At 56.2% G+C, this 27,445-nt stretch overlaps 2 protein-coding genes across 4 annotated transcripts; both read right to left on the reverse strand.

The window, feature by feature from the left end:
• Positions 1-223: 223 nt before the first annotated feature.
• KCNK17 (potassium two pore domain channel subfamily K member 17) lies at positions 224-13,033 on the reverse strand. 3 transcript variants are annotated; one of them, XM_019986354.2, is made up of 6 exons: positions 12,593-13,028; positions 8,918-9,032; positions 8,717-8,849; positions 7,040-7,200; positions 6,422-6,596; positions 224-944 (listed from the first exon to the last, which is right to left on the reverse strand). In XM_019986354.2, the coding sequence occupies exons 1-6, from the start codon at positions 12,869-12,871 to the stop codon at positions 746-748; spliced, it is 1,062 nt and encodes a 353-aa protein (XP_019841913.2). In that variant the 5' UTR covers positions 12,872-13,028; the 3' UTR covers positions 224-745. The 3 variants fall into 3 exon arrangements, with proteins under 3 accessions (XP_019841913.2, XP_019841914.1, XP_019841915.1); XM_019986355.2 differs by lacking the exon at positions 8,717-8,849 and having other exon boundaries at positions 12,593-13,026; XM_019986356.2 differs by lacking the exons at positions 224-944; positions 8,717-8,849 and adding an exon at positions 960-1,384 and having other exon boundaries at positions 6,429-6,596; positions 12,593-13,033.
• A 1,485-nt stretch (positions 13,034-14,518) lies between these two features.
• KCNK16 (potassium two pore domain channel subfamily K member 16) lies at positions 14,519-22,927 on the reverse strand. The gene is made up of 5 exons (XM_019985414.2): positions 21,178-22,927; positions 17,891-18,005; positions 16,602-16,768; positions 15,635-15,800; positions 14,519-15,311 (listed from the first exon to the last, which is right to left on the reverse strand). Exons 1-5 carry the CDS (start codon positions 21,388-21,390, stop codon positions 15,088-15,090), a joined length of 885 nt encoding a protein of 294 aa, XP_019840973.2. The 5' UTR covers positions 21,391-22,927; the 3' UTR covers positions 14,519-15,087.
• Positions 22,928-27,445: the final 4,518 nt, after the last annotated feature.

A 27,445-nucleotide genomic window follows, 5' to 3' on the forward strand; every position in this document is an offset into this window, starting at 1 on the left:
AAATCTGTAATGAATTTACCTGGAAGGTCTCTGGGGCTGTGGGGACCTGCACTGCAGCCCTCAGTCCATTCCCTCCTCCTGTCTGGGGCAAATCCACCTGGGGAGGGAGTGATTTCTCTAATATGCTCCAGTCTCAGAAGCTGCCTTTGCCTCTGGGTACACGTGTCACCTGGAGTTAGAATTAGATTTGGTTATGAGTGACAGAAAAACTCAATTCATAGTGTTTTAAATAAGCTTAATTTTTATTTCTCTCTTATATAAATGAAGTCTGGTGGAATCCAGTCCAGGTTTGTTATGGTGGCTCTGCAAACGTCAAGAGTCCAGGCTCCTTCTATTTCATTGTGTCACCATTCTCAAACATGGCCTCCAACTCATGGTGCAACATGGCTGCCAGAGCTCCAGCCACCATTGCAGCCAGCTAGAAGGGAGTGGTAAAGAGGAGTACCCTCCACACACTGTAAGTCATATCTGTAAGTCACACAGATTACTTCTCTGTATATCCCACTGGATAAAATTTAATCATATAGCTGCACCTAGCTTCAAGGGAAGACCAAAAACTGTAAACTTTAGTCTGGGTGGTCTTATGCTGAGCTTAAAATCAATAATCTTCTTGCTGAAGAAGAAAGTGGAACAAATGCTGGAATATAGTTAGCTGTCCTTTCCGCAGCATGAGACTTGAGTAGAAGGTTCTGGGTGCTGCCCCTCTGGAGAGCAGCTTGGCTGTGGGGAGTGGGGTCCTGCCTCCTCATCCAGGCCCTGACTCCAGCTTCGGGGCTTGAAGTTCCCCTTGGAACTCTGAGGATAGCAGGAGTATGATTCTCGTGGAGCCTCCAGTAAGGAGAGGATCAGTTTGATGATCAATGCCAGCCACGCCATCCCAAAGAGGATCCACAGAGACACTGTGTTCTGGTACCACAGCGGGTAATTCCGGGAGGGGTTCATTCCTGAGGGAGAAGCAAGGTCAGAGGATGCAGACCTGGGAAAGTCAGGACCAAGTTCCCCAAACAGAAACAGACACACATGGCTTTGTGTGTATAAGCAGAACGTGGGGGGTCCAAACTGGTCTGAGCTGGCTGGGATCACCTCCCTAGGATTCTAGGAAGCCTCCTGGATTAACTCCTAGAGTTTTACCCTAAAATTCCCCTTTGTCTTTCTGAAGGACTCTGCTTATGCTCTGTCCCAGTGGTTCTCAAAGTGGGGCCTGTGGACCAGCACCATCAGCATCGCCTGAAAGTTTGTTAGAAGTGCGAATGGTCTGGATTCCATTCCAGATCACTGAATCAGAAACTGTCATAGGAAACCCTCCGAGAGTGTGTAATACCTGCTCTGCGGTTTGCCTGTTTCTATGTTTGGTTTTCTCAAAGGAAAGGCAGCTTGCCAGCAGCTTTAGGAAGAAGAAATGGAACTGCTGGGGTTTGTATCCAGGCTCATTTCTCACTAGCTGTGTGACTATCATCTGCCTGAATGTCCTTTGCCTGTGAAATGGGGACAATAATTTTTCCTTCTTGGCTCATCCCAGCACCCACCATCTGCTTCTCCAGACTGGATTTGCACATCTCTCCCTTGAGCGCTGTGCTCCGGTTACTCTGGTCCTTCCCCTGTTTCTCCATCTATCAACCTTCCTGCCCCAGGGCTTTTGCATTCGCTGTCCTTGCAGTTCAGAATGCTCTTCATTTCCTCACCCTTCAGATCCCAGCTCAGAGACTAGACTGAGCCCCTGTGTTACCCTCTCTCACAGCCCTTGTGCTTTGGCCAGGTAAGTTACTTACTCTCTCTGGGCCTCAGCTTCCTCATCTATAAATCGGGGACAATAAGAGGGTCCACCTTCTAGGACTGTTGTGATTATCATATGGTTCATATCGTAACGTGTTCATATCGTACATGCCTGGCATGTAAGATCTGTAGTACATCTGTAGTCAGGTGACTGTTTTTCTCAGCTTTGGAGCCCCACGGATCAGGACTGGATAAGGAATGACGGAAGGAGAAAACAGATGGAGCTCCCTGTGAGGCTTAGGTAGGTCATGTGAAGAGCCTGCTCCAGGGCTTCCCTGTTGGCTCAGTGGTAAAGAATCCGCCTGCCAAAGCAGGAGATGAGGGTTCACCCCCGAGTCTGGGAAGATGCCACATGCTGCAGAGCACCTAAGCCTGAGTACCACAATTGCTGAGCCTGTGCTCTAGAGTCTGGGAACCGCAACTACTGAAGCCCAAGCACCCTAGAGCCTGTGCTCAGCAACAAGAGGAGCCACCAAAATGAGAAGCCCGCACAGCAACTGGAGAGTAACCTCACAGCAACGAAGACCCAGCACAGCCAAAAATAAATTTAAAAATAAATAAAATTATATATATAAGAGGCTGCGTATAACTTCGTTCTTCCCTCTGTCCTGGGGGTCTATCTTACCTCCCTCATCAGAACAAGATTGTTCAAAGGGCAGAGCTCTGGCCTTTTATTTCCCTGACATCTTCTTCTGTCTCCGATCTCTACACTACCCACCTCTCTGTCCACTTCCCATTCTGTCCTGCTGGCCCCAACACTACCACTCCTCGCTGTCTTCCCCAGCCTGGACGCATCTCCTGGGTCCCAGCTCGGGGATGAGCGCACAGCCCTGGACCTGACATCACCACCTGGCAGCAGCCTGGATTGGATTACGCTGATTGGGTTAGGAGGCCACGATTCCGCTGGCGGTCCCAAATGAGAGCAGCTGTGAGCCAGCTCTCTGCCCCTGGGGACCCGTTGGCTTGGCTTGCTCCTGTCGACGGAAAGGGGAGGAGGTGTTCTTCTCCCTTCTGATTTCATTTTTTCTTTAGCTGAAATCATAAGCAGCAGGAGACCCGGCAGCTGGCAAGGCGCTCAACTGAGTTGCAAATGCAATTGGGGGACGTGGGGGCTGGCTGCAGGGCCAAGGAGGGGCAAGCGGCTGGGACCTGGGGGCTGCTCTGACCGCGGCGTTTGGACAAGAGGAACGGCTATGAAGACAACGCCCCTGTGGCTGCTGACATGGGACAGTGGAGGCCCAGAGTCCAGGTGGTGGACCTCAGCATTCCCATCCGAGAAAGGGGTTTGACCCTGTCCCTAGAGGACAAGGAGGGCTGAGAGACATGGGGAAGAGCTGAAGGTGGATTGTCCCCTTTCAGCTATGGAAGATTCCAGAACATGTGCACATGAGGATCCCTAGCTTGGGAGTCTATCCTAGACCTGTCCTTGGCTTGCTTGCACTATGACTTTCATCAACTTCTTTCTCCTCTCTGGGGCTGTCAGTGAGGCAGCGGGGGCCTGGTTGTGCAGGCTGGGCACTGCACAACCCTAGAAGGTTGCCATTCACACCCAGCACAAGGAAGATGTGCTCGTGGACCTGGTATGGCCTCTGTCCTTGTCTCCACTAGGCTCTGTGACCTTTAAGAATTACAGGCACTATCATGTCACCTACCCAGCTCCTCTGAAAACCTTCAGAACTTTCTTGTAGTCTTAGGACAGAGTCCAAAATTCATGACTCAGCCTGAGAAGGCTCTTTATGTGACCAGGCCCTGCCTCCCTCTCCACTCTGAGCTCCCTGCTTCCCCACTGGACGTGGGTGCCCAGGAAATACTCTTCTGACCAGCCCAGCTGCAGTAGCCTCAAGCCAGAGCTGTGTGTTCTCACGGAGAGGGCAAATGAGGGTACATGTGGTCACTTGTCATGAGGCGCTGAGATGGCTGCAGAAGGAAAAGCGCGTGGTGCAGGGGACAGAGCTGCCCATTGCCACTCCGTGGGCATGGTCTGCCCGGCACCCCTGTGGACTTAAAGGGCCCTCATGGGTTCATACCAGGCCTTCTCAGTCACAGCATGTGGTGGGAGGGGGCTCTGGGGGTCCTGCACCCCACACACCAGCCTCCCTGCCCTATCAGTCCCCACAGGGTGGCTCACAGGGTAGCAGGGACCCTCTGATCAGCCCTCCTCGCTCCTGCAGAGATGGCTGTGTGGAGGTCGCGGCCCACCTCCCAAGCCCCTGCTCCCCCAGTGGTGGCAGAGACCTTGTCTCCTCTTTCCAGGGTGCCATGTCTAGAGATGCCTGCCTCCTCCCCCTGGCCCTGCCTTCCCTCAGGGGACCATGGGGCCTCGGGACATCCTCACAGAGCGCCCTAACAACCCACAGAGGTTTGTCCAGACACGCTTCTAAGGAGCCTATTGTCAGCTCTTCCCACCTAGGACCAAACTCTGGAGCCCCAGTGGTCAGTGGGCACCAAGAGACTGTAGTTAGGGGTCCCATTCCCATTTCTCTTCCCCGCTTTTTGCGCGGGGCACCCTCAGAGAAAAAGGACTTGTGGGTTTAAAATGGGCAAATCCTGAGTTTCATCCTTTGAGCCCTGGGGTAAGGGGGAGAGTTGGTGGGAGGGGGCCAGAACGACTACAGAAAAGCCCTGAGGTTTTCAGAGGAGCTGGGCAGGTGACATGAATTTTTTTTTTGGCTGGCCCCCATGGCATGTGGGATCTTAGTTCCCCAAGTGGGGATTGAACTAAGGCCTCCATATGGGAAGCACAGAGTCTTAACCACTGGACAGCCAGGGAAGTTCCGGAACTTGTAATTTTTAAAGGTCATAAGAGCCAAAGGGACACAAGGACAGAGATTGTTCCAGTCCATGGGTGCCCTTCTCATTGTGCTCTGTGTGAATGGCAACCGCTTAGGGTTGTGCAGTGCCCAACCTGGGCAACCAGCCATATGCAATGGCCCTGCCTAGACTAGGGAGACGGCAGTGGGAACAGAGAGGAGAGGACAGATCCAGAACTCATTCTCTGAGCTGCACGTGTGTGTGTGTGTGCGTGTGTCTGTGTGTGTTTGGGGGGCAGTTGAGGCCTTGGGGACGCTGGCGTCACCTGTCTCTGAGCTGCACGTGTGTGTGTGTGTGTGCGTGTGTGTGTGTGCGTGTGTCTGTGTGTGTTTGGGGGGCAGTTGAGGCCTTGGGGACGCTGGCGTCACCTGTCCTCAGACACATTTCTCCTCTGGGGTCGGGAGTGGAAGCATGACTCACTTGGAGGAAACCATCCCAAAGACTTCCTTCCAGAGCAACAGCATCCCTTCCAGGATGGGGGACATTGGGAAGGGGCACCATGAGGCCCCGACCCCGGACCCTGGGGATGGAGAGGTGCAGGGAAGCGGGCTGGCACCCAGGCCAGAAGGCGCTGAGCCATCACCCGGCCCAGCCCCTCGTTTTACAGACAGGAACACTGCGGCCCAGACGGGGGTTATGGGAGGCCGTCTGGAAAGGGTAAGAGTTCTTGGAGAAAAACAGATCAGAATTCGTGTCCTACTAGCTGTGTGATTGCAGGCAAATGGCTTGGCCTCTCTGAGCGTCATCTTCCTCCTCAGTAAAATTCAGTGACAATCATTACTCTTAATGGGCTAGCTCTTTGTTACTTTGGTAGGACCTCATTTCTTCTTTTATTAAATTTATTTACTTATTTGGCTGCACCGAGTCTTAGCTGTGGGACGCGGGATCTAGTTCCCTGACCAGAACTAGATGAAACCTGGGCTCCTGGCATTGAGAGCATGGAGTGTAGCCACTGGGCCACCAAGGAAGTCCCGGGACCTCATTTCCGTATTCCAGTCTGGGTTCTGTCTTTCTCTGAAGGAGAGAAGGGACTCCTCCCCGGTTTAGGATCAGCGATGGGAGGTGGGGCACAAAGCCCGCCTGAGGCCTGCGTGTCATGGTGCTGGGGGGCCAATGCTCGTTTGGTGACCCTTTAGGGGCAGGGAGTGAAGGGGGATGAGGCTGCCCCTGTGCCCACAGAACGCCTCTCTGCTGCCCCCTGCTGGGCACCCACCTGGCTCTGTTCTGCGAGGACAGTTGCTCCTGTTTACCTTGTCCACGATGGGTGATGACCACCGAATAAACCCCACCCTGGACACTCCGGACCACACAGCTCTTTCTTTCTAACACTCAAGAGTTTGGAGGCTGACTGGGGGCTGGGAGAGGCTGGGGTTTTCTGATTCTCTCAGGCTCTCCTGCCAGACACCCCTGCACTGTGATGGGGGCGACGTGGCCCTCAACCCAGGGACAGTAAGGAATTGGCATTTTGTGGGGCAGGGTGAGGTGGGGGAGAGGTGAATGAGAGAGGCCCTGGCCAAAGATGGATGGGGGAGAGGACTCAGAGCCCCCCTTCTTCTGATAAGCTTTAAAAATAATATGTGACCCTGTGGGATCCTCAGGTTCCTCAGAATGATTAGAAATGTGGCTTACAACCCGAGGTGCTGGGTTCAAACTCCAGCTGTCACTTTTAGCTGGGAGGCCTTAACCCCATCACACCACAAAGGCAGGTTAAACCAGCCAAACTAAGCCTGTGTGCTCTGTACTTTGGGTCCCCAAACCCCATGGGGCTGGGCACGCAGCAGGTGCCCAGGGATGCAGGCTACGAGCAGATGCATGCAGGGTGCCCCTCGCGTCTCACCAATTACGTAGTCGCCGAAGCCCACGGTGCTGAGAGTGACGAAGGAGAAGTAGAAGCCCTCCACGTAGGTCCAGCCTTCCATGTGGTTGAAGAGCAGCGGGGGCAACAGCAGGAAAAGCAGGAGGCCCGACAGGAGGGCGCTGGAGCCCGCCAGCCACCGGGCCTTGGCCGGGTCCTGTGGGTGCACACGGCGACCAGCCCCCGTGAGGCTAGTTCTGCCTGGCGTGTGCGGCCGTGGGATGGTGGGGCGGGGTCGGGCAGATAGCCTGGAGGGTACTGAGCTGCAGACAGGGCTAGCACTCCCTTGGATGAGGAGGGAGGTGCCCTTGAGGCTTCTCCACCAGTGCGTGTTCTCCGGGCTCCTGAAAAGGGCTTGGCTGCCTCGTGCCTTTCCTGTGTCTCCCCACTGATGCCCCTTTGTTACTGAAGACCTCCCCCATTCTGGGCAGTGACCCCCCAACCCCACTACACTCCCACCGGGAACCCTGATTTCCAGAAAGACCTTCTGCTTCCACCAGTGGCCCACCCCCTGGGGCACCCCATGACTGCCAGCATCCATCCTCTTCTACCAGAGACTCTCCCTCCAGGCGGCGGCGGCGACCCCCGCGGCCCCCTCACCTTCCAGGCGCCCCCCAGCCTGCGGGCACAGCGGTGTACCCCCTGCTGCATGCAGTGCCCCAGGCGGTTGAGCACCACGAGGTTGAGCGGGATCCCCACGAGAGCAAAGAAGATGCAGAAGAGCCGGGCGGCCATCGTGCGGGGGCTCAGGTTCCCGTAGCCTGAGGGCAGCAAGGGGACACTTCAGGGAGCCTTTCCATCCTCAGGGGCCCCGGTTCTACCATTGTTATGGATGGGACGCGGCAGCTGGGGTGCCCTTCCCAGGCGCCGTGCAGGGCCCGACACACTCCCTCCCTCAGCCCAGCCTTAACCTCCCTTCCCATGGAGGTCATGCCCCAGTCCTGCAGACTGGAAGACCAATGCTCTAGGAGGGACGGTGTTTGCACCATAAAACGTGAGAATCCCGTTTGTCCTCACTTCGCTTCTTCCCTCCCTGGGCGGGCGGAGAGACGCGGGAGGGGGACGGAAGGATGCAGAGCCCCTAGGGCCCTCCTCCCACTCAGAGCTGGCCCAGACAGTTTTAGGGCTACACTGAGCGGAGAGAAGGGAGAGGGACAGAGTCCACTTTGGGGATGGTAGAGCTGGGCAGAGAGGCTGCGAACCTCTGAATCAGGTGGGCCTGGGGCAGGGGGTGTCGGGGTGTGGGGCTCAGAGATGAGGGCGCCCTGCACACCCAGGAGGCCTGGACCACAGTGACTACATCAGCAGCCCCTCCTGCTCTGGAGCTCAGGGAATGCTGGTGGAATGGGTATTTTGGAATTTATTAACGTGTCAGCATTTGTTGAGTGCCCACGGTATGCCAGGCTTATGCTAGACCCCTGGGGTGTAAGGATGAATAAACACCATCCTGCCTCATCCTTCTGGGGCCCATGGAGTCAAGGGGCCTCCCAAGCATGCTTGCTTCACGGTGGAGGACTACCCAAGTCCCCGGGTAGCCTGAGATCTGCTTCCAAGAAGTATTGTCTAATTTAAAGCCAGATACAGAGTCCTCTGGGTGCATCTTCTTAGCTCCACTCTGGGGAGGAAGGGGCAGCAGGGGGTCGGGTGGGGCGGGGTGGGAATAGGGGGCGGCTGGGATCCTGGTTTTCTGGGGCCAGCGTCCTGGCTGGAGGAGGTAGCTGTAGCCACCAGTGGGGTCAGCCTGCCACCTGGTGGTGAGTATGGTGTCATGCAGGCTCCGGGGCGGGGCGACCGGGCTGGTTGATCAGGTAGCCCCACTGAGTTATTTCCTGGGTGTAGAGTTGGAGGGGTCTAGGCCATTTTTCTTCTCCAAACAAAAGCCCCCAGACACCTTCCCAGGACAAGTTTCGCCTCTGCTCTCCTGAGGATGGGGCCAGAGGAAGGGGAATGAGAACTATTCGGGCGTCCCTGTGTGTGGGGGAGGAGAGGGGTTTGGGGAGGATGGTGATGGGGGTGAGGAGGTGCCTTAGTGAGCTGGGGGGAGGCCTCTGACAGTGGCCACCTCTCCCAAGGCTGAGACAGGGGGTTCTGTCCCTTCTTCCTTCCCAAGTTCCCCTTATTCTCCTGCACCCCCTCCTGCCGCCCTTCCAGGCTCAGTGCTTGACTGAGCAGACCAGGACCCTTACAGTGCCCATAGGGTCTTTACCGCTACACAGGGGACCCTCTGCTTCCTGAAAAGTTGTTTAGCAGAAATCCCCAGAGCAGGACTTCACAAACCTCCCAGGAACCTGGGTGGAGGGCAGGAGCCGATTCAGCACATCTTCCGTAAGACCAAGGTTCTGCTCCCAGGCGGTGTCCAGGCTGCTCGGCCTGACTGTGCTTGAGGTCCTAGTAATGCCTCTGAAAGAAGCTGGTCCCCGGTCTCTCAGGCAAGGCCACCCTCCCCAGCAACCCTCCCTGACCCCATTCTTCTCTTACCGATGGTGGTGATGGTGGACACGGAGAAGAAGAAGGAGCCCACAAACTCCCAGCGTCCCATGCTGGTAGTGTTGCCAAGGACGATGTCCCCATTTTTGTATGCCTCGATGATGCCCTGGGGAGAGGCTATAGTGACCACCAGGCTCTCTGGGGCAATGGGGCCCCTGCACCCAAACACACACACACACACACACACACACACACACACACACACGGCTGTCCTTGTAACCACTCTGATCCCAGCCTGTCCGGGGCAAGGAGGCTCTTCCTCTCCAACCAGGGCCTCCCCCAGGGCAGGGAGCATGGGGACAGCTCCTTCCCCTGTCTACCCTGGAGCCCAGATCAGCCCCAGGTATGGCCATTTGTTTTCTCTCCTGTTCACTCTCATTCTTGCAACAAGCCCTGGTCAGGACCTGCATGTGAGGTATCAGGGGAGCTAAAGATGAAAGAGACATGACCTCAGTTTTCAGTGCGACAAAGCCAAACTTAACTTTGTCTCTTTTAATTTTTAAATTATCTATCTATATTTTTGGCCATGCCAATCGGCATGTGGGATCTTAGTTCCCTGATGAGGAATCGTCCCCCTGAATTGGAAATGCAGCCTTAACCACTGGATTGCCAATGAAGTCCCCAAACTCAACTAACTTTGATACAGTGTCATCCATGAAGCTTTAGGCACCCAGCTACGTGAGCTGGGCAAGATAGCCAACTTCTCTGTGCCTCAGTCTCTTTCTCTGTAAAACAGGAATACTCATAGCACCCACTTCGTGGAGTTGTTGAGGTTTAATGAGTTATTAGGTGTAAAGGCTTAGAAGAGTACCTGGAACATGGTTAAGGTTAGCAACTGCTATCATTATCATTATTATGAATATAATGCTGTAGAAATACAGGATAGGAAAGGTGTGCATTCTGATGGGGGTAGGGGCAGAAGACTTCATGGAGAGGGTGATTGCTTTTCTTTAACGTACCAAAGTACAAAATACAGTTTTTTTAAGGATTATGTGTGTTTTCCCCCATGATTCTCGATTTTCTGAAAGGTGCTTATTTTGCCTCCATACGTACTTTAAAAAATGTGTGTCATCAACATTAGCATTCTGTACAAATGTGAGAAGGCAGCTGAGGGTGATGCTTTAGTTGGGGCTTCCTAGAGGGTTGGCTAGGATTGTTCCTGGTAGAAGGACGTTTAGGGAAATAGGACCACAGGGGCAAAGGCTGGAAGGGAGGACTGTGTCTGGGATATAGACTAGGGAGACTGAAAGGTAGTTGGCAGCCAGGCTGGGGATGGAGTGGCAGGCCTCTCTCAAGGTCACCGAGTAAAGGGGAGGCAAGCTCAGGTATGTGTGCTCCGTGGCAGCTGGCAGTACAGAAGATGCTGGCAGATCCGGAGAGGAGAGAGTCCTGCAGGGGTGAGTGATGGAGAGGGCCTGGCCTGCATCCCGGCATGGAGTGCCCAGGAGGCACAGAGAGGAGGTTCTCAGAAGCCCAGGGCTCTGGCCTTATTTGGTGTAGGTAGTGAGGGACACATCTAAGAGCACCCTGAAGGTGTGTGGATGCGGGGACAGATATTCGGAGCAGGGAAGAGCAGAGCTGCTTACTCTTGACCCGGGGGGAATTTGAGGGCTGCTAGGAAGGTGCAAGAGGAGAAGAGGGCAGGAGAGGATGAGATGGTTGAATAGCATCACCAACTCAATGGACATGAGCTTGGGTAAACTCTGGGAGATGGTGAGGGACAGGGAGGCTTGGCATGCTCCAGTCTAGGGGGTCACAAAGAATTGGACACAACTTAGCAACTGAACGACAACAACAGGAAGTTACATGAACATGTCTGCCCTCACTGGGGAGATCTGGGTTGGAGACACCACATCTGTATTCCTGGGGATGGTTGAAGCCACAGGGGGCTGAGGAAGGAGGTGAAGTGGAGGTGAGCCGGAGGTGGGTGGAGGGGAAGAGATGAGAGCTCCGCTAAGAAACTTGGGAAGCACCCCCGTATGCAGATCTGCACTGAGGCAGTCCTCATGGTGGTTGAGAGCCCCAGCGCTCTGACTATGAAGCCGTGCCTTTGTATGTAATCTCTCTGAGCCTCAGTTTCTCCATCTCTACAATGGGCACGATAATAATGGCGTCCACCTGTGAGACAGGTGGGGGTGGAGCGAGCTCACACATTAGGAACAGCGCCTGACTCGCAGTAAGCGCTGCATAGAAGTATTTCCTATCATTCCCATTGCTGTCACTGTCATATTTTGGGGGGCCAGCCTGCTTGTAATTGAAGTTCACCACCTTTTCAAGGGGAGTGTCACATAGCCTCTAGGACTAGGCGGTCTGTATTTGTAGAAGTTTAGAGATAAGGTGGAGGTGTCATCTGAGATTCTTAGCAGAGATAGTCCTCTGCTGGGCTCCAGGCCTGACACATCCGCCCAGTCCCAGGGCTCAGGACTTCACCTCCGCTCCAGTGCCCTTGTCCCTCGCCACCAGACACAATTCCCTGCCACCTTCTGGGGACCAGCTTTGGGCTGGCAACTCTGGGACACAGGCCCTGCTTTCCTCGCCAGAAAAGGCACCCGGACTGCAGAGCGGGGACGTCTGGCTAGGGGTGCAGCTGTCTGCGCTCATGGACCAAGCCAGGGACCCGGAGATGGAAGCTTGCGTCAGATCCGAGCAGCCCTCCGTCCAGCCCAGGGTCGAAGGAGACCTTCATCCATCGTGAGGCCTGGAAGAACCCTCCCCTGCCTGCCTCCCTCCCCTCGCCCCGCTGAGTCTTCCCCCACCCACTCAGCAGTCTCTGCCCTCCGCGATCTCTGCATCCTCCCACCCACCGACCCCTGCAGACCCTCTGGGCCCTCGCTGCGTGCCCTCAGACTCGGAGAAACCCGGGTTCAGCCACCGAACGTCCCTGTGTCTGCTGCTTTCTTTTTGCGCACCTCAAATCCCCGGGCCCCTGGCTCCTGCACCTCGGCCCCATTCCACTTAACCTGGGGCGTTGTGTGTGTGTGTGTGTGTGTGTGTGTGTGTGTGTGTGTGTGTGGCAGCGGGGACAAGAGCGCTCTGCACCCCCTTTCCTCCCAGCCTCCAAAGATCTTGCTGCCGGCTCGCTCATCATCAGACCAGACCAGCGCCCTCTGCTGTCCCCGCCCCCAGGTCTCAATTCGCATGTGGGTCTCCTGTGGAAGGGGCCATGGGTGCCCCTTCGCCCTTCGCCCGCTGTCCGACCCGACACAGCGCCCTAAATTCCCAGGTGGACCCCTCCCGCCTTCTCCCAAGCTGAGCAGCGCGCTCTGTCCTAACGCTACCCGGACCCGGTCGGGCCCCACCAGCCCTGGACCCCGTCAGTGCGCCCCCTATCGCCTTCACCCCGAGATTTGGATGCGTGCGCCACGCAACTCTCCAAACAGGGAGGGTCCCGCCCTCTCGCCCCGAACCCTGGGCTCACGGCGCCGCGCTGCGCATTTCTCTCGCCCGAGCCGGGGTCTTTGCATCGGGATCCATCCAGCCCAGCACTCTGGTCTCCTCCCTGCAACGCGCGCCCCCAGTCGTCCGCGCGTCCGTGCCTTCCTTTATTTCGGAGAAGTGCTCCTGGCGGTGCCCTGACCGGAGCCGGGCCGTGCCCTTTCTCCCCGTGCCCGTGCGGTCCGCTGAGCCAGCGCCCCCGCGCCCGGGCCGCCCAGACTCTCCCCTCACCCGGATCAGCGAGTCCAGCGCCTGGCCATCCAGACACGTGAAGTTCCGCAGCAGAGCCCACTTGTCACGCTGGAATCTTTTGCTGGAATCGTGCGCCGCGGGGCTCTCCAGCGCCCAGAACACGCAGGTGCCCAGGACCAGGTAAGTCAGGTAGGTGAGCAGCAGGAGCAATGTGCTCGGCACCGGTACCGCGCAGCCCTGGACCCCGCGCTCGCTCGCATCCCAGGCTCTCCATCCGCTCTTAGCCGGAGAGGCGGAGAGGCGGGAGTCGGGAGCCATGGACCCGGACCGAGGAGCAAAGGAAGGGCTAGGGAGGAGCTCGGCTGGTCCCTTCTCTCGCTAACGCCCGCCTCTGCCCCGTTTTCTCAGCAGAGGAGGTGTGTGCTGGGGAATGGGACAGCCCTGCCCCACCCCGCGCTGGGATCCAATCCCGGGGACAAAAAGAGGGCAAGCTGTGGGCATCTGGCCCCGCCTCGAATGCGTGTGGAGTGCCCACCCCCAGGCACGCCTAGCTCAGGAAGAAGGGGAGGTCTGTTGGTGACCGCAGGCGCTGGGAAAGACCGGCCCAGGGCCTCCCCGTGTCCTGTATGTAGCAATCGGTGGGAGGAACTCCTGCAGACCGCACTCAGGGGGAAGAGAAAGTGGCAGGCAAGTTTATTTTCCTGGGGCCCTGGGATTATTACCAAGGACCCGCTGCCTGTCAAGTCCTCTCTGGATCTCTCCCATCACCATTCTTGCCTTATATACCCAAGGATGCGAGATCCCAGCAATCTATCGCCAATTGCCCGTGAACTTGGGAGGCAAGAGGCGTCTCGGCCAGCGGGCTTGTCCATTCCCTGCTTCTGAAGATGCCCCCCTACCTATTCCCTCCTCCACCCAGGATGGAGGAAGGATTCAATATAAAGAGTCCTGGGGGTTCCCAGTTTCTCAGGCTTCTCCTCCATGCCAGGAAGTCCTGGGTGTAGCCCGGGTCTCTTGCTGCTGTAGATCCTTCCCTGAGTGTCCCACCCAGAGCCTCCTCGGCTTCACGGTCTAACCTCAGTCCAGTCCAGAGGTCCCTGGTCTGTCTTGCTCAGAGAGGTTTGCAGTCCGTGGTGAGCTCGGGCCTTTTGATATGTGCGTGTGTGCTAAGTCACTTCAGTCGTGTCCGACCCTTTGCGACCCTATGGACAGTATGTAGCCTGCCAGGGTCCACTGTCGCTGGAATCCTCCAGGCAAGAATACTGGAGTGGGTTGCCATGCCCTCCTCCAGGGGGTCTTCCTGACCCAGGGACTGAACCCGTGTCTCTTAACATCTACCTGCATTGGCAGGTGGGTTCTGCACCACTAGTGCAGCCACCTGGGAAGCTCTGGGCTTGGGATAGACCGGTATAAATCTGTCTTCTCCTTCTGGCCAGAGGTGTCACAGTCTGGCAGGAGAGAGGCCAGGCTGCATGAGATATTCCCAGTGGAGGCTGGGCCTCCTCACAGCTCATTTCCTGGAAATCTTCTGGGATCAGCTGGCTGGTGTTTTCCCAGGGAGGGTTTGGAAGGGCTTGTAAGAGCCCAGAAGGGGTAATGAGATCAAAGGGTGCCGTGAGGCAGTCAAGGGAGGCCATACTCAGGAAAGTGGGTGGGACGCCCGGGAGTGCTGAAGCCTTGTTCGCGGACAGCTCTAGACCTCTAGGCAAGAGGAAGAGGCAGACCTGGAGGCAGCCTGCCCACCCCTCTAGCTGGGAGCCTCCTGAAGGCATGATGATGGCTCCAGAGTCCCCGCCTGGGCCGGCGGATCCCATGGGTGCGCGTCATATCTTGGTCTGCCGGTGCCATGAGGTTTTGGTCACTGGGTCGTTTTGCCTCTCTGCTTGTCTAGTCCTTCCACCTGGGGGGCAGGAGTGTCACTGTTGCTGCCCTGGAGCCTGGGCCAGCGCCTGACGCACACTGGGGGCCTGATGACGCCCCGCACACGTATCAGATGAGGCCCCGCACACGTATCAGATGAGGCACAGATACAGCGGCCCTTTGTTTATTGTCCTGTAGAGATCTTCTGGGGTGGGGGGTGGGGGCAGTTCAGGAAGCGCGATGGAGATTTGGTCATAATGATCCATGTCTGGATTCAACTTTTTCGGGTCATTTTTTTTTTTTTTTTTTAATTTTTTGGCCATGTGGGATCTTAGTTCCCCGACCAGGGATCGAACCCACACCCCATGCATTGGAAGAGTGGAGCCTTAACCACTGGGCCACCAGGGACGTCCCCACAGGTCACTTTTGAGGGAGGGGCTCGGGGATCGCAGCACACATTTTGCTCCGCACACATCCGTCTCCCGTTCTGTCTCCTTTCTGTCACTTTCTTGGGCCCTCCTGTTTCCTTTCTCTCTCTGGATAGCTCCTGAGACCAGCTCTGGCTGGGAAGTGAGTGGGTTGGCCAAGGAGGAGGTGTGGCAGGAAATCCAGGGGGCCTATGGGGTGGACAAAGGATGCTGTGAGGGGCTTTTGCAGCCATGGTTTTGGGGGGCTTATGCAGAGATGGGAATCTTCTGAGGTCTAGGGAGCCCATTGGTCTCGGGGGCTCCCCCTTCCTTGAGACCGAGGCCTCTGCCAAGCAGCCAGAGCTGGGAGCACCGGTGCAGAAGCAGGGGGCCCAGTGGGAGGACCAGCGCCAGCCACGCCAGGCCCAGGAGGATCCAGATGGCTGCCAGACTCCGGTACACCGAGAGGTAATGCTTGCTGGGGTCTGTGCCTGGCAGGGAAGGAGGACACGATCAGTGCCAGCGGTCGGAGGGACAGCCACCCTCCAGGTTCCAAAAGGGTTCCCACCAGTCTCCCCCTAATAAGGATCAGCAGGCGAGGCCCCTGGGGTGGGGGAAGGGTGATGGGTTCCCGGACCAGTGACTTCTGAGGATGTTGTGAGAATTCGCAGCAGCCTCACAAAGTGTTTGTCTCCCTTGAATAACCAGGGGCTCTCTGGTCCTCAAGAATTACCCACTTCCCCCCACTGATATCTCCCCCTCCCCCAAATCCCGGTGGCCCCCACCCTGTGATCTGTGGCTGCCCCTTTCTCACCAACGACATAGTCCCCGAAGCCGATGGTGCTGAGGGTGATGAAGGCAAAGTAGAAGCCCTCGCTGAAGCTCCAGCCCTCCACGTGGCTGAAGATCATGGGCGGCAAGATGAGAATGAGCAGCGTCCCCAGTGCCAAGAAGAAGGCCAGGCCCAGGGTCTGCAGCAGCTGGAAGCGGAGGAGTCTCTGAGTCTGCTTGGAAGGCCCATGGTTATAAGCAGGGGAGGGGGTCTGGGGCGAGCTAGGAAGTGGGCTGGGCCATAGTCAGGTCCTTAGCCTGCACCCTGTGGGGCGGGGGTTGTATCTCTGTGTGACATCTTGTCCGGGCCAGGGAAAGAGCTGGTCAGCAGGATTGCGTTGGTGGGTCAAGTTGGAGATGCCTTTCGGCTTGGTGTCCACGTGTGCAGGACCCCGAGGACTTAGATATGGGATGGAAGATGGTCACTGAGCTGTCCCCAGTCCTTCTACACCTCTGCCTCTTTGCACAGCTTTGCAAGGGCCCAGATGACAGGGTGGGCACTGGGGGTGTTCAGGGTGGTGTGGAGATGGCTATTGGAGTTCTCTGATGACCATGGAGGTGTGTGCCCAGATAGATCCCCCTTCGAAGAAGGCCTAGCCAAGCTGCCAGCAGGTGGCCTCCAGCCATCTCTCTTGGTCAGGGTGTATTTCAGCCTGGCCCAAGGGCACACCTTGCCATGCCCGATTGAGGCCAGGGCAGAGTCCTGGCCACGTCAGCGCCCACTGTGGGGCAGCTTGTGCCACCGGCACCTGCCCAGCTCCTTGAGGGGTGGGCTGAGGCTTTGTCCAGCCTGCATCACAATTTTGTTCCTCCTTCCACCTGGTCCTTTTTGTCCATGGGTGTCGAGCCCTAACACACTGCTAGCCAAACTCTGTCTCCGTATCAGCTTCTGGGCGACTTGAGCGCAACAGACTCTGTCCCAGTGGGGCTGTGGGGAGGGAGGACCTTACCTGGGAGCGTCTGGGCTGGTCCTCCCACCTCTCCAGCATGGTCAGGTGGGCACGCAGTCCTGTGCCCAGGTGGTTGAGGAAGACCACGTTGAGCGGGATGCCCACCAAGGCGTAGAAGACACAGAAGACCTGGCCTGCCTCTGTGCTGGGCGCCAGGTTCCCATATCCTGCAGGCGGGGGAGAGGGTACAAATATGAGGAAGGGAGAGTTTGGAACGGCCTCCTTGATAGACTCTAGCAGAGGCTGGTTTTCCACCACCACGGGGAGGAGAGGTGCAATGGGGGAGGGTGGGGCGGGGCGAAGAGAAAGCTCCTCTGTTCCCATGAACACTCTTCTCAACCTCTTCTAGAATGATCTCGATTGGTAAGTATCCTTTGATGGCTCATCTCCAAAAACACCACCTCTAGGAAGCCCTCCTGACTTCCAGCCTCTTCCTCTTTACCAGGTGTGACTCCCCACAGTGCTCTGTGTCATTCCTATCTAGCTATCTAGTTTGCCCTGTGCTCCTATTTTTAGCCTGCTTATCTTATCCTTCATTAGTGTATCAGAAGCTCCTTGAGAGCCAAGCTTGGGTCTGATCCAAGGTCATACTCTGCTATCTCCACTCTGTCCTTGGGTGTGATCCAAGTTCATGCTCTGCTACCTCCACTCCAACTGCTTTAATGTCACCTGAATTCAAGGACGGTGTGTGGAATTGAACTTAATCGAATGAATGGGGAGATCGGGCTTCGCGGGATGGAGGGGTTCCTTGTGGGAGGGGGAGTGGATTTTCTGGCTGAGGGAGTACAGCAGATGCTGTTGGTGCTGTGTCCCCTGGGAACACAGGGACAGCAGCTGCAGCTGTATGGACAGCTCTTGGACACACAGGGGACTCCCCACCCCAAGTCCCTGCCTCTCTGTCTACCCGAGGGGTTCTTCTGGCCACAGGAGGTGTTTGGTCTGGGGGCAGGTCCGAAGTGCTGGAGAATTCATACATCCGGACTCAGTCCTCAACCAGCCAGGGCAGGAGTATGTAGATAAATATGCCTGTTTCCTCCCCACTTGGCTGGGCTCTCCTTAGCTTCTCAGAGGGTCCCCAGCACTGGTGAACCCAGTGGCTCTAACCAGTCCCCTGCTCATGATTGCGAACTCTTTTGCCCTTTCACTTCTTCCTGTTTCACTCTCCCGCTTCTCCTGCTTCCCAGAATCGTCTCCGAGATAAACCACATCCTTGTCTCGGCCACTGCTTTTGGGGAACTCAAACTTCAGCAGGGGTACTGGGGGTGGCCTTCTCCATCCCAGCGCTTTACCTATGGTGGTGACGACCGTGCCTGCAAAGAAGAAACTGCTGCCAAAGTCCCAGTTGCTGGGGTTGGTGGAGTTGCCTTTGGGGTTCACGCCCTTCACCCAGGCTTCCATGATGACCTGTTGAGGAGGGGGAGCAGCAGGGGGTGGGAGGAAGAGGTTGCTGACAGCACCGGCTGGTGGCCAGCCTCCCCGCTGAGTGTCTCCCTGTTGTTTCACCTAATGAAGTTCTTAAGTCTCATTCCCATTTCATGGAAGAGGAAACTAAGGCTCAAAGTGGCTGACTTGCCCAAGATCGCTGAATTCCAAGCTCACTTCCTGCTTCGCTGGCCAATGGCTGAGTGTGATGTGGGCATTAAGTGTGGCTAGTGGAGGGGAGATGGCCCCAAGGGGACAGACAGTACTTATGGAGTCATCCAGGTGGGACATGTTACCTATAGCCAAGAGAGTGAGACCCCAGGGGTTGCCAGGACGAGAAGACTTCGAGTTGGATGTTCCTGGAAGGGTGTGCTTGCGAACATGAGGTTTGGGACCACAGGAAAGCCATGGGGCTGCCCTCTCTTGGGGCTGATGGTGGACAGAGGACCTTGAGTTCTCTGAGCTTCCAGGTGAGCTGGCAGGCTTGCTCTCTGCCGCCCCCTGGTGAGTCCCAGGTCTATAGCAGAAATTCCATCAGAGGCCAGGGCAAAGGTCTCTGTGTGTGTGTGTGTGTGTGTGTGTCTGTGTATCTGTGTTGGTGGTGTATATGTGTGGTGTGTTGTATACATGTGGTGTGTGCATGGGTGCCGTACGTTGCACGTGTGTGCATGCTGTTGTTTATAGAACTTGAATCCTGCAGACTCAAGCCTAAGCCCCTCTGTCCCCTGCCAAGCCCTCTTGGAGGTGGGCGGGGCACCTGCCCCCATCAGCTCCCAAAGCCCTCCCCTGTAGCCCTGAATTGTTCCAGGGTAGCTGCGCAGTCTGGCCACCTGGTAGAGCCCCAAAGGCCAGAGGGAGGTGGGGTAGGGGAGGGGAAAGCTCCAGCCTCCAGTGCCTGTGGGAATCGTTTCCCCTCTGGCTGGGTGAGCAAGCACTGCAGGGGCCGGGGGTGACCCCTGTGAGGGCCGGGCTAGTCTGGATGTCGTGACCGGGGCTGTCTGCTTCTCCTCATTTTGGCAGAATTGGCCTCTTCTCATGTGAACCTTGGCCTCTTTCTCTTTCCCACACATCCAGAGAGGCCAGACCGAATATTCCAGAACACGCCTGCTCCCCAGAGACCCTAGCCCATGGGAGCAGCACTGGCCCTAAGACCTGGCTGTCCCCTCCGCCAGTCTGGGGGTCTCCATCCTGCGGAGGAGGGGCCGCAATGCGGAGGGTGCTGGGGGTGGGGCTCCCAGTGCGGACTGTCCATTCTTCTCTAAGAATCCCCGTGCCCAGGTGAGAAAGGCAGACTTGCACCCCGGGCAAGTTTCCTGATGGTGTCGGTCTTCAATACTGTTTTTGTTACTGTTATAGCTCCGCTCCCCCTACTGTCATCTGAACAGTAGAGCAGGCCCTCCGTATCCAGGAGATTCACACAAGCGCAGTTCACACTGGCAGATACGGAGAGCATCGCTGGGGTTCTTGGAAGCAATCCCGCGCGGATACGGAGCGATGACTGTCACGTGTGTTCTTTGGGAATCTTACCTGGCATTCTTCTGCCTCTGAGTTGGACATCCCCTGGCAAGTGAGGGTCCCTCCCAAGGAGGCTGAGGACCCCCGGGGAGGTCTGGGGGCCTTTCATCAGTGGCACCTCCCTCAGGATTGCAGTCAAGCCTGTACCTTTAATTACATACCAGCTACCAGTCCCTCCCCTGCTCCCTCTGCAGCTCCAGGAATTGCTTCCAACCAGGAGCTGAGGGTGGAGGGGTTCCAGGGCCTTTGCCTTACTCCCCATCCTGAGCCCTTCTCACCCCTGACTGGGGTGCTATGGTCTCAGCCCTGTGCTGCTGTGGAGCGAGGAAGTGAAACCTGAGGCCGGAAGCCCCTTTTCCTGGGAGAAAGGGCCTCTCATGGCTCTGGAAAGTTCTCTGACCAGCCAGCCCACATCTCATCTTCAAGGCCTGCTGTTCTCCAGTCTTGGGGGTCCATCAGTGTGGCCTGAGGACTTGTTAACACACAGCCTGTTGTCCTGGCTGCCCGCTGGAGTTCCTGACTCAGGAGGTCTGGGGTGGGACCTGAGGGGTGGCCTTTGTAAGGAGCGTCCACGTAGGGCTGATGCTGCTAGGCCAGGGCCCAGCCTTTGAGAGCTGCCCCCTGTACTTATGTTAAGCTGTGTGGCGAGGAGCAGCTGGCTTGGGTTAGAGTTCTGCCTCTGCCATTAACTATGCAGCTCTGGGCAACATATCCCACCTCTCTGTTGCCCAGTCCCCACCTGCAAATCTGAGAGAGTGGTGGCAATAGGTAATTACGAGGAAACACATAGAAAACACTGAGCCCCAGGGGATGGACCAGTATTGGTCTGACCCCCTCGTGATGGCCCTGCTCCCTGCTGATTGGGGCACATTATAAACACTCAACAAAGACCAGTCATTGTGATGAATCTGCATGTGGCTTGCTCCTTTGTGGTGGGTGTTGTCCCCTACCGGACCCCCTGGTCTCACCCTCCCCCACAACACCTTGGTTTTGGCTGGTTTCCGGGAGAGAAGGGACTGGGACCCCATAGTTTCTACAGAAGGGATCCAAGCAGGGGTGACCCATCCATCACCAGAGATGCCCCATGGGCACCAGAGGGGTGGGGCTCAGTCACCCTGGCTGTTGCTTATCAAGCCCAGGTCCATGGCGGCCGGCGTGGTGGCTGCTCCTGACCTTTATCTGTGTCTCCCACCCACAGTGTGGTCAGCAGCCCGTGGACGGGGGAGGTGAGCTAGCGGGAAGGCAGAGGAAGAAGCTGCCTGGAGCCGGGGAAGGGGAAGCGAGGAGTGTGGGGGCGGAAGTGTGCACCGTGTTGGTAGCCCTGACACATGATTCACATTTATGCAGCAAGTGGCAGCCTAGAAAGAGCTTTCAATCAGCTCTCAAACGTCTGCGGCACATATAAGACTATTCTCCTCACCTAGAAGGGGACCAAGGAGGTTAAGTGGCTTGCCCAATATCACACAGCAATCCAGTTATAGACCCCGGGGCCAGACTCCGACCTCAGGTCTCCCCTGGCTCTCTGTTCCCATCACGCTCGGCTTCCAAATGGGGCCTCAGCCATCGGTGATGGCTCTGCAGCTGCATTCTGCAACCCCGCCCCCCCAACCCCCATCCCACATCAGCCTGTCCCCTCCACCTGCACAAACTGCTCCACGGCCTGCTGGTCCAGGCAGGTGTAGTTCTCCAGGAAGCGCAGCTTCTCGAACTGGAACCGGTCCCTGGACTGAGACTCTGCCTGCTTCTCCAGCAGCTGGAAGATGGTGGCGCCGAGCAGCAGGTAGCAGATGTAGGCCAGGAGCAGGGGCAGCACCCGGCCGCCCCAGCGGCTGCAGAGCCCGGTGCGGGGCATGGCAGGCCCAGGACTGTGCCAGGGCCGTGGGGGTGGCTGTGGAAACAGAGGCGGGAAGCGCCCGGGGATCTGGTCTGGCCTCCTGCCTGCCTCACCCTCCCTTGCGGCACAGGTGTTCGGAGGCTGGGGAGTCTGTTTGAACAGTGCATCTCAGCTTGGCTGCACTAAGTGCCCTGAGTGCAAACAGGCCTGCCACCCCCCGCCCAGGCTTTTTTTTTTTTTTTCCCCATGGAGAGCAGCAGGTCAGTGGCAGGGACCCCTCAAAGAGACCTAACGGTCCTCCTGAGCGCATCATGTCCCACTTTCTGCCTCCAAGTTGGATGGGTGTTTGGGGACCAAATCGGATGCTCCCCTTCACTCTGTCCCAGCTCCCTTGGCAGCTCCCAGCTTCTCACCCATGACGTCTTCTGAGCCCCAGGCTTAGGAGCTGGGAAGAAATCAGAACGGGTGTGAATAAAACTTGCACTCAGTTGCCTTGGCTACGAAATGGGGCTGGAGGGATGGACCTGCCTCTTGGGGGAACCCAAGGATGAGAGATCTGGGTGACAAATCAGGGGAAAGCAAACAGACAAAGGACAGCCTGGATCAGGAAAAGTGTGAGGCTTGATGTTCCTAATAAACTGGATGCGTTTGCTGAAAGTCCTCCTCGCTTGAAATCCTTAGCAGGTTCCCTTGGGAGGCTACGTCGGTGAGACATAAGTGTGAGTAAAAAGAAGCTAAAACAAAGTACCTCCCGGCCTGGAGGTCTTAACAGTGGTTCACTTCAGGTGGGTGGAATCGAGGGTGTTTTCCTCTCTTTCTCTGCGTGTGTGTGTGTGTATTTGCAGCAGCTTTTTTTTTTTTGATTTATAACTCACATGCTACCATTCACACACTTAAAGTATATAATTGGATGGTTTCTCTGTTCAACTATATTTGGAGGCCTGCAACTATCCCAAGATCAATTTTAGAATATTTTTAAAACCTCAGAACAGAAACTTGTACCTTTTAGCTGTCACCTCCATTCGTCCAGCCTGCCCCTTGGCCTCTGGCCAACAGTTAACTTGCTGTCTCAGGATTTCCCTAATCTGGACATGTTTAAACATTTTTAAAAAGTGAAGTATAGTTGATTAACACCATTGTACCTATGTCCGCTGTACAGTAAAGTGACTCAGTTATACACATGCTGCTGCTGCTGCTAAGTCACTTCAGTCGTGTCTGACTCGGTGCGACCCCATAGACGGCAGCCCACCAGGCTCCCCCGTCCCTGGGATTCTCCAGGCAAGAACACTGGAGCGGGTTGCCATTTCCTTTTCCAATGCATGAAAGTGAAAAGTGAAAGGGAAGTCGCTCAATCGTGTCTGACTCTTCGCCACCCCATGGACTGCAGCCCACCAGGCTCCTCCGTCCATGGGATTTGCCAGGCAAGAGTACTGGAGTGGGGTGCCATTGCCTTCTCCAAGTTATACACATATATACATTTTAAAAAATATATTCTTTTCCTTTACAGTTTAATCACAGGATATCAAATATATCGGTAGTTCACTGTGCTATACAAAACGGCCTTGTTAGACAGCATTTCATTTAAATGCAGTCATACCATATGTGGACTTTTGTGTCTGGCTTCTTCAATTAGCATAATGTTTTCATTATCCGAAAAGTAGCAAGTGTCGCTACCCCATTCTTTATGGCTGAATAATATTTCATTCCATGGATATGTACCAACATTTTATGTGTGTTTATATATCCGTTTATCAGTTGATAGATATTTGGCTGTTATGAATAATACTGCTATGAGTGTTCACGTATGAGTCTCTTTTAGTGGGATTGTAACTTTTCATTTCTCCCCTGTAGTCTCCTTAAGAGTAGAATTGCCGGGCCACATCATCACTCTATGTTTAATTATTTGAGGAACCACCAGACTGTTTTCCAAAGTAGCTGTGCCATTTTACATCCCCACCAGCAGTGTGCGAGGGTTGTCAGTATAATCTGCTTGTGTTCTCTGGTGTTTCCTGTAATGAGCTGCACCCGCAGACATGAGTTGCCACGCCGATAGCTTTTCCCTCCTTCTCGACGAACAGAGCCCCACATTTGTACATGTCAGCCCCAGGCAGTGGAGCCTGGCTGATCTCACCCATCATGATAATCCCACTCCTCACTGTCTCAGGAACAGCCCTGCGAGGGCGCTTTATGTACGGGCAGTGAAGTAAGTGAAGACCCATAGGGGGTTAAACAAAGCACCGTAGCTCTGTCCTCCCCTGGTTTCTGGGGAGCCCTGATGGGTGAAGTGCACCCAGTTAGTCCCCTGGAGGCAGGGAGGCCAGGCTATCATCGTCCCCACCCAGGCAGTCATTCTGGCATTTCTAGCTCTGCATCTGCAGGCAGAATGGCTCCGGGAGCCTGTGGACAGTCCACCGAGGAGCCCCAGGTGCAGCCAGGCCATTAGAAGCAAACACTTGAAAGCGGAGGAGAGGGGCCCAGAGAGGGGGAGGGGATCAGGGGATCGCCTGCCCCTCGCACCCACTTTCGGAGCTCCCTTGCAGCAGGGCCGCCCTCCCTGCCCCGAGACCTGGTTCTGGCCAATTAGATGTGAACAGAGACAGCTGCGGAGGAGTGGGCTGAGGGTGCTGCATCCGAACCAAGGGTGGTCTGCCCTGAATGCACAGATGCTGGCCCCTGCTCAGCCACCCCGTGTCCTTGCAGAAAGGTCACAAGCATCGAAAAGATGCTCAGCTGATTCCTGCACATGCCTACCTCTAGATGTAAATGGGCTTGAAACCTAAGCCTGATTTGTTTAAGCCACAGTTAGGGATTGTTACTTCTCAATGGTTAGATAAGTTCAAGGTTCAGTCAGGGCCCTGTCTGGGGGTGGCAGGTGCTGGCTCTGGGTCCCTGAGGCCACCTGGGCGTCCACAGCTGTCTCCTGTAAGGCCCTCCTCACACCCAGAGCTTTCCCAGATAGCACCATGCTGGGAGGCTGGCTGGTCCTGGGGCAGAAGCAAGCATCTGGGTCACACATCTCGCCCTCGGTCCTGGCTCTAAGCTAGGGTTATGCTTACACACCTGCCAGGCGTGTGATAATAAAATCCCATTTTATTGCCTGGGAGAAGCTCAGTATGTGAAGATTTCTCCTTTACCATTTGGAAAGCTCACGTGCTTCTGTTTGGGGTCTCGGGCGGGTCTTAGCAACCTCTTCTGTGCGAATATCCTTGCTGAGTCTGGGCACGGTCTGCAGGTGACGGTGGTGGTTCTCAGGTGGAAGGAAAGGGAGGCGGAGCATGGGCGAGCACAGTGGGGAGGGCCGTCTGTTGCAGGTGGACAGGGCTCCCTCACGGCCTGGACAGGAAGGATGCCAGGCTCCCTGTGGGCCAAGACCCCCACTCCTTTGGGGACCCCCTGTTGAGGGCCTCGCCCCATTTCTCCCCGCTGCTGCTGTTTCCTCTCACAGGGCATTGTGTGTGTGTTGCTCAGTTGTGTCTGACTCTTTGTGACCCCCTGGGCTGTACCCCGCCGGATTCTCTGACCATGGAATTCTCCAGGCAAGAATACTGGAGCGGGTAGCCATTCCCTTCTCTGGGGGATCTTCCTGACCCAGGGATCGAACCCTGGACTCGTGCAATGCAGGCGGCTTCTTTACTGTCTGAGCCACCTGGCTGGAGTTTAAGACAGCCTTTCCCAGGAGCTCTTCCAGCTTAAGGGGACCACAGAGCTAAAGGATGGAGCCTTCATGGTGGACTTGCCGGGAGCTCAGCTTGATCGGTCCCCAAAGCATGCCCCACTCCAGAGCCAGTGCCTGCCCCACCTCCGCTTCACTCGTAGAATATGTGAGCTGGGTGCCCTCTGTGTGCTGGCACCTGCCTTGGCTGCTCCCCTGCCTGGCTGTGGCCTGGCCTGGCCAGGTTTAGGAGGGAAACTTCAGGCCTGCAGGGACCTCCCCTGCCCATCAGACATGGTCCCTGCCTGCATGACACCTCCCCACGTGGGCGCCACTCTGCTGGGAGCGATAGACAGACACAGGGCATGATTTATAATCCTTTTCAGGGAATTACTGCTCCTAATGGGAAGCGCCAATTTGTGCTTCCCCAAGGTGGGAGGGCAAAATCAATTAATGGAGAGTCTAACGTGGCCAGGCCTGTTGGCAGAGTGTGGCCTGACATCCGGCAGTGATAAGGGACCTTCTGAGGCTGAACTAATAAGGAGATTGGAGGAAAAAAGAAGAAAAACAACCCTCCCCGTCACCCCGATCAATTTCATGTACAGTGGCCAGAGGATGCAGGGCAAACAGAGCAGCTGGATGTGGGCCTCTTTCCGTCTGAATGAGCCTGGAGGGCAGGGCAGGCCAGCTCACCCAGCCGCCGTCCAACATTGGTATTTGCTCACGGAGTTTCTCGACAGGCGTGCATCTGCACAAATGAGAAAGGCACGGACCAGAGCTCAGGGGAGGGGCTGAGGCCCACCTGGCTCAGGTGTGTCCCCTGCAGGGGAAAGGGCAGGTGGAGCGCTCCGGTCTCAGGTCCTGCTGCCCTAACGGTGCCCACCTACATGGTGGCACATGGGGCCAGAGCCACAAGCCCGGCGTGTGGTTGTCTGGGCTCCTGGTGGTGTCCCCACTGTGAAGGGTGTGGGAGGCAGGCCGTATGGGTGAGTGCCCTGCTGGCCAGAGAGTCAGGGGAGGTCCCGCTGGGCTGTGTGGCCCCCGGGGTGTGGGGAAAGCCAAGGGGAAGGAGGCTGAAGATGGACAATCAGACAAGCCCACCTGTTACTGACCTTGTTCAGAAGATTCCATTGTTTACTGGGGCAGCGGGATTCATTTCTCATGAGAGATCGTTCCCTGAGCCCCAGTGTGTAGCAAGGTTGAGAGGGGGGCTCTAGTTGAAGTTGGGGGGACTCCCATTCTCATCAGCCCAGAGAGCTTGATGCAAGAGCCCCCTGCCATGACTCTCAAATAGATGTCCTTGCCTGAGTTGGATTGACCTTGGAGCAGACTCTGAGACCAGATGTGGGTGTGCATGGTTTATCTGGAAAGTGAGCCCAGGAAGGGATTCCGAGAGAGCGGGGAAGAGGGGCAGGAGAGAAACGTGGGCAGCCCCGCACATGTGATGGAGCAGGTGGCTGCTGTGGGCACCCAGGGGGGCACGACCTGTGTAGGGCTCACTCAGAGTTGTCCCACGGGGCGGAAGGAGGGTGGGGTGTTTAGCTCCCGACTCCCATCCCTACCAGCTGAGGGCTGACGGGGAGGTTACCTCCTGCACTGCCAGCCTGCCCGCACATAGGCGACTAGAGGGCTCACCTCACTAGTTTCTCTTCTCTTGGGGTTCCAGGTCTTGTAGTGCCTCTGGTCGCATGTCGGAAAACCCTTGTTTTATGTGTCTTGCCTCGTTTTCAGCCGCTTAGTGCAGGAGGCTGAATCAGGTCTCTGTTGCTCTATCGTGGCCAAAAGTGCCAGCTCCATACAACCTACTCTCACGTGCCTGCTTCCCTCCTAGCTCAGTCGGTAAAGAATCTGCCCGCAATGCAGGAGACACGGGTTTGATCCTGCATCGGGAAGATCCCCTGGAGAAGGAAATGGCAACTCACTCCAGTATTCTTGCTTGGAGAATCCCATGGACAGAGGAACCTGGCGGGCTACAGTCCATGGGGTCGCAAGAGCTGGACACGACTGAGTGACTTTACTACTAGTGCATTTTATTTCTTGGTTGTGCTGGGCTTTCGCCGCTGTGTGTGGGCTTTCTCCAGCGGCAGTGAGTGGGGGCTACTCTTCCTTACAGTGCTCGAGCTTCTCGTCGCGGTGGCTTCTCTTGTGGCAGAGCACAGGTTCTAGGCACGGGCTTCGGTAGTCAAGGTGCGCGGCCTTAGTTGCTCTGTGGCATGTGGGATCTTCCCAGAGCAGGGAACAGACCCATGGCCGCTGTGTTGGCAGGCGTTATCTTAACCACTGGACCGGCACGGAAACCCTCGAGTGCCTTTTGATAGGCGGCATAGAAGGAAGGAAACAAATTCTGAGAAACTCTGGGTCTGTTCACATACGATCTCTGGGTTTCAATTCCTGTGGCTCTTGCTACAGTTAATGCTTCAT

Source organism: Bos indicus, chromosome 23 (genome assembly GCF_029378745.1).
Source record: "Bos indicus isolate NIAB-ARS_2022 breed Sahiwal x Tharparkar chromosome 23, NIAB-ARS_B.indTharparkar_mat_pri_1.0, whole genome shotgun sequence".
Lineage (NCBI taxonomy): Eukaryota > Metazoa > Chordata > Mammalia > Artiodactyla > Bovidae > Bos > Bos indicus.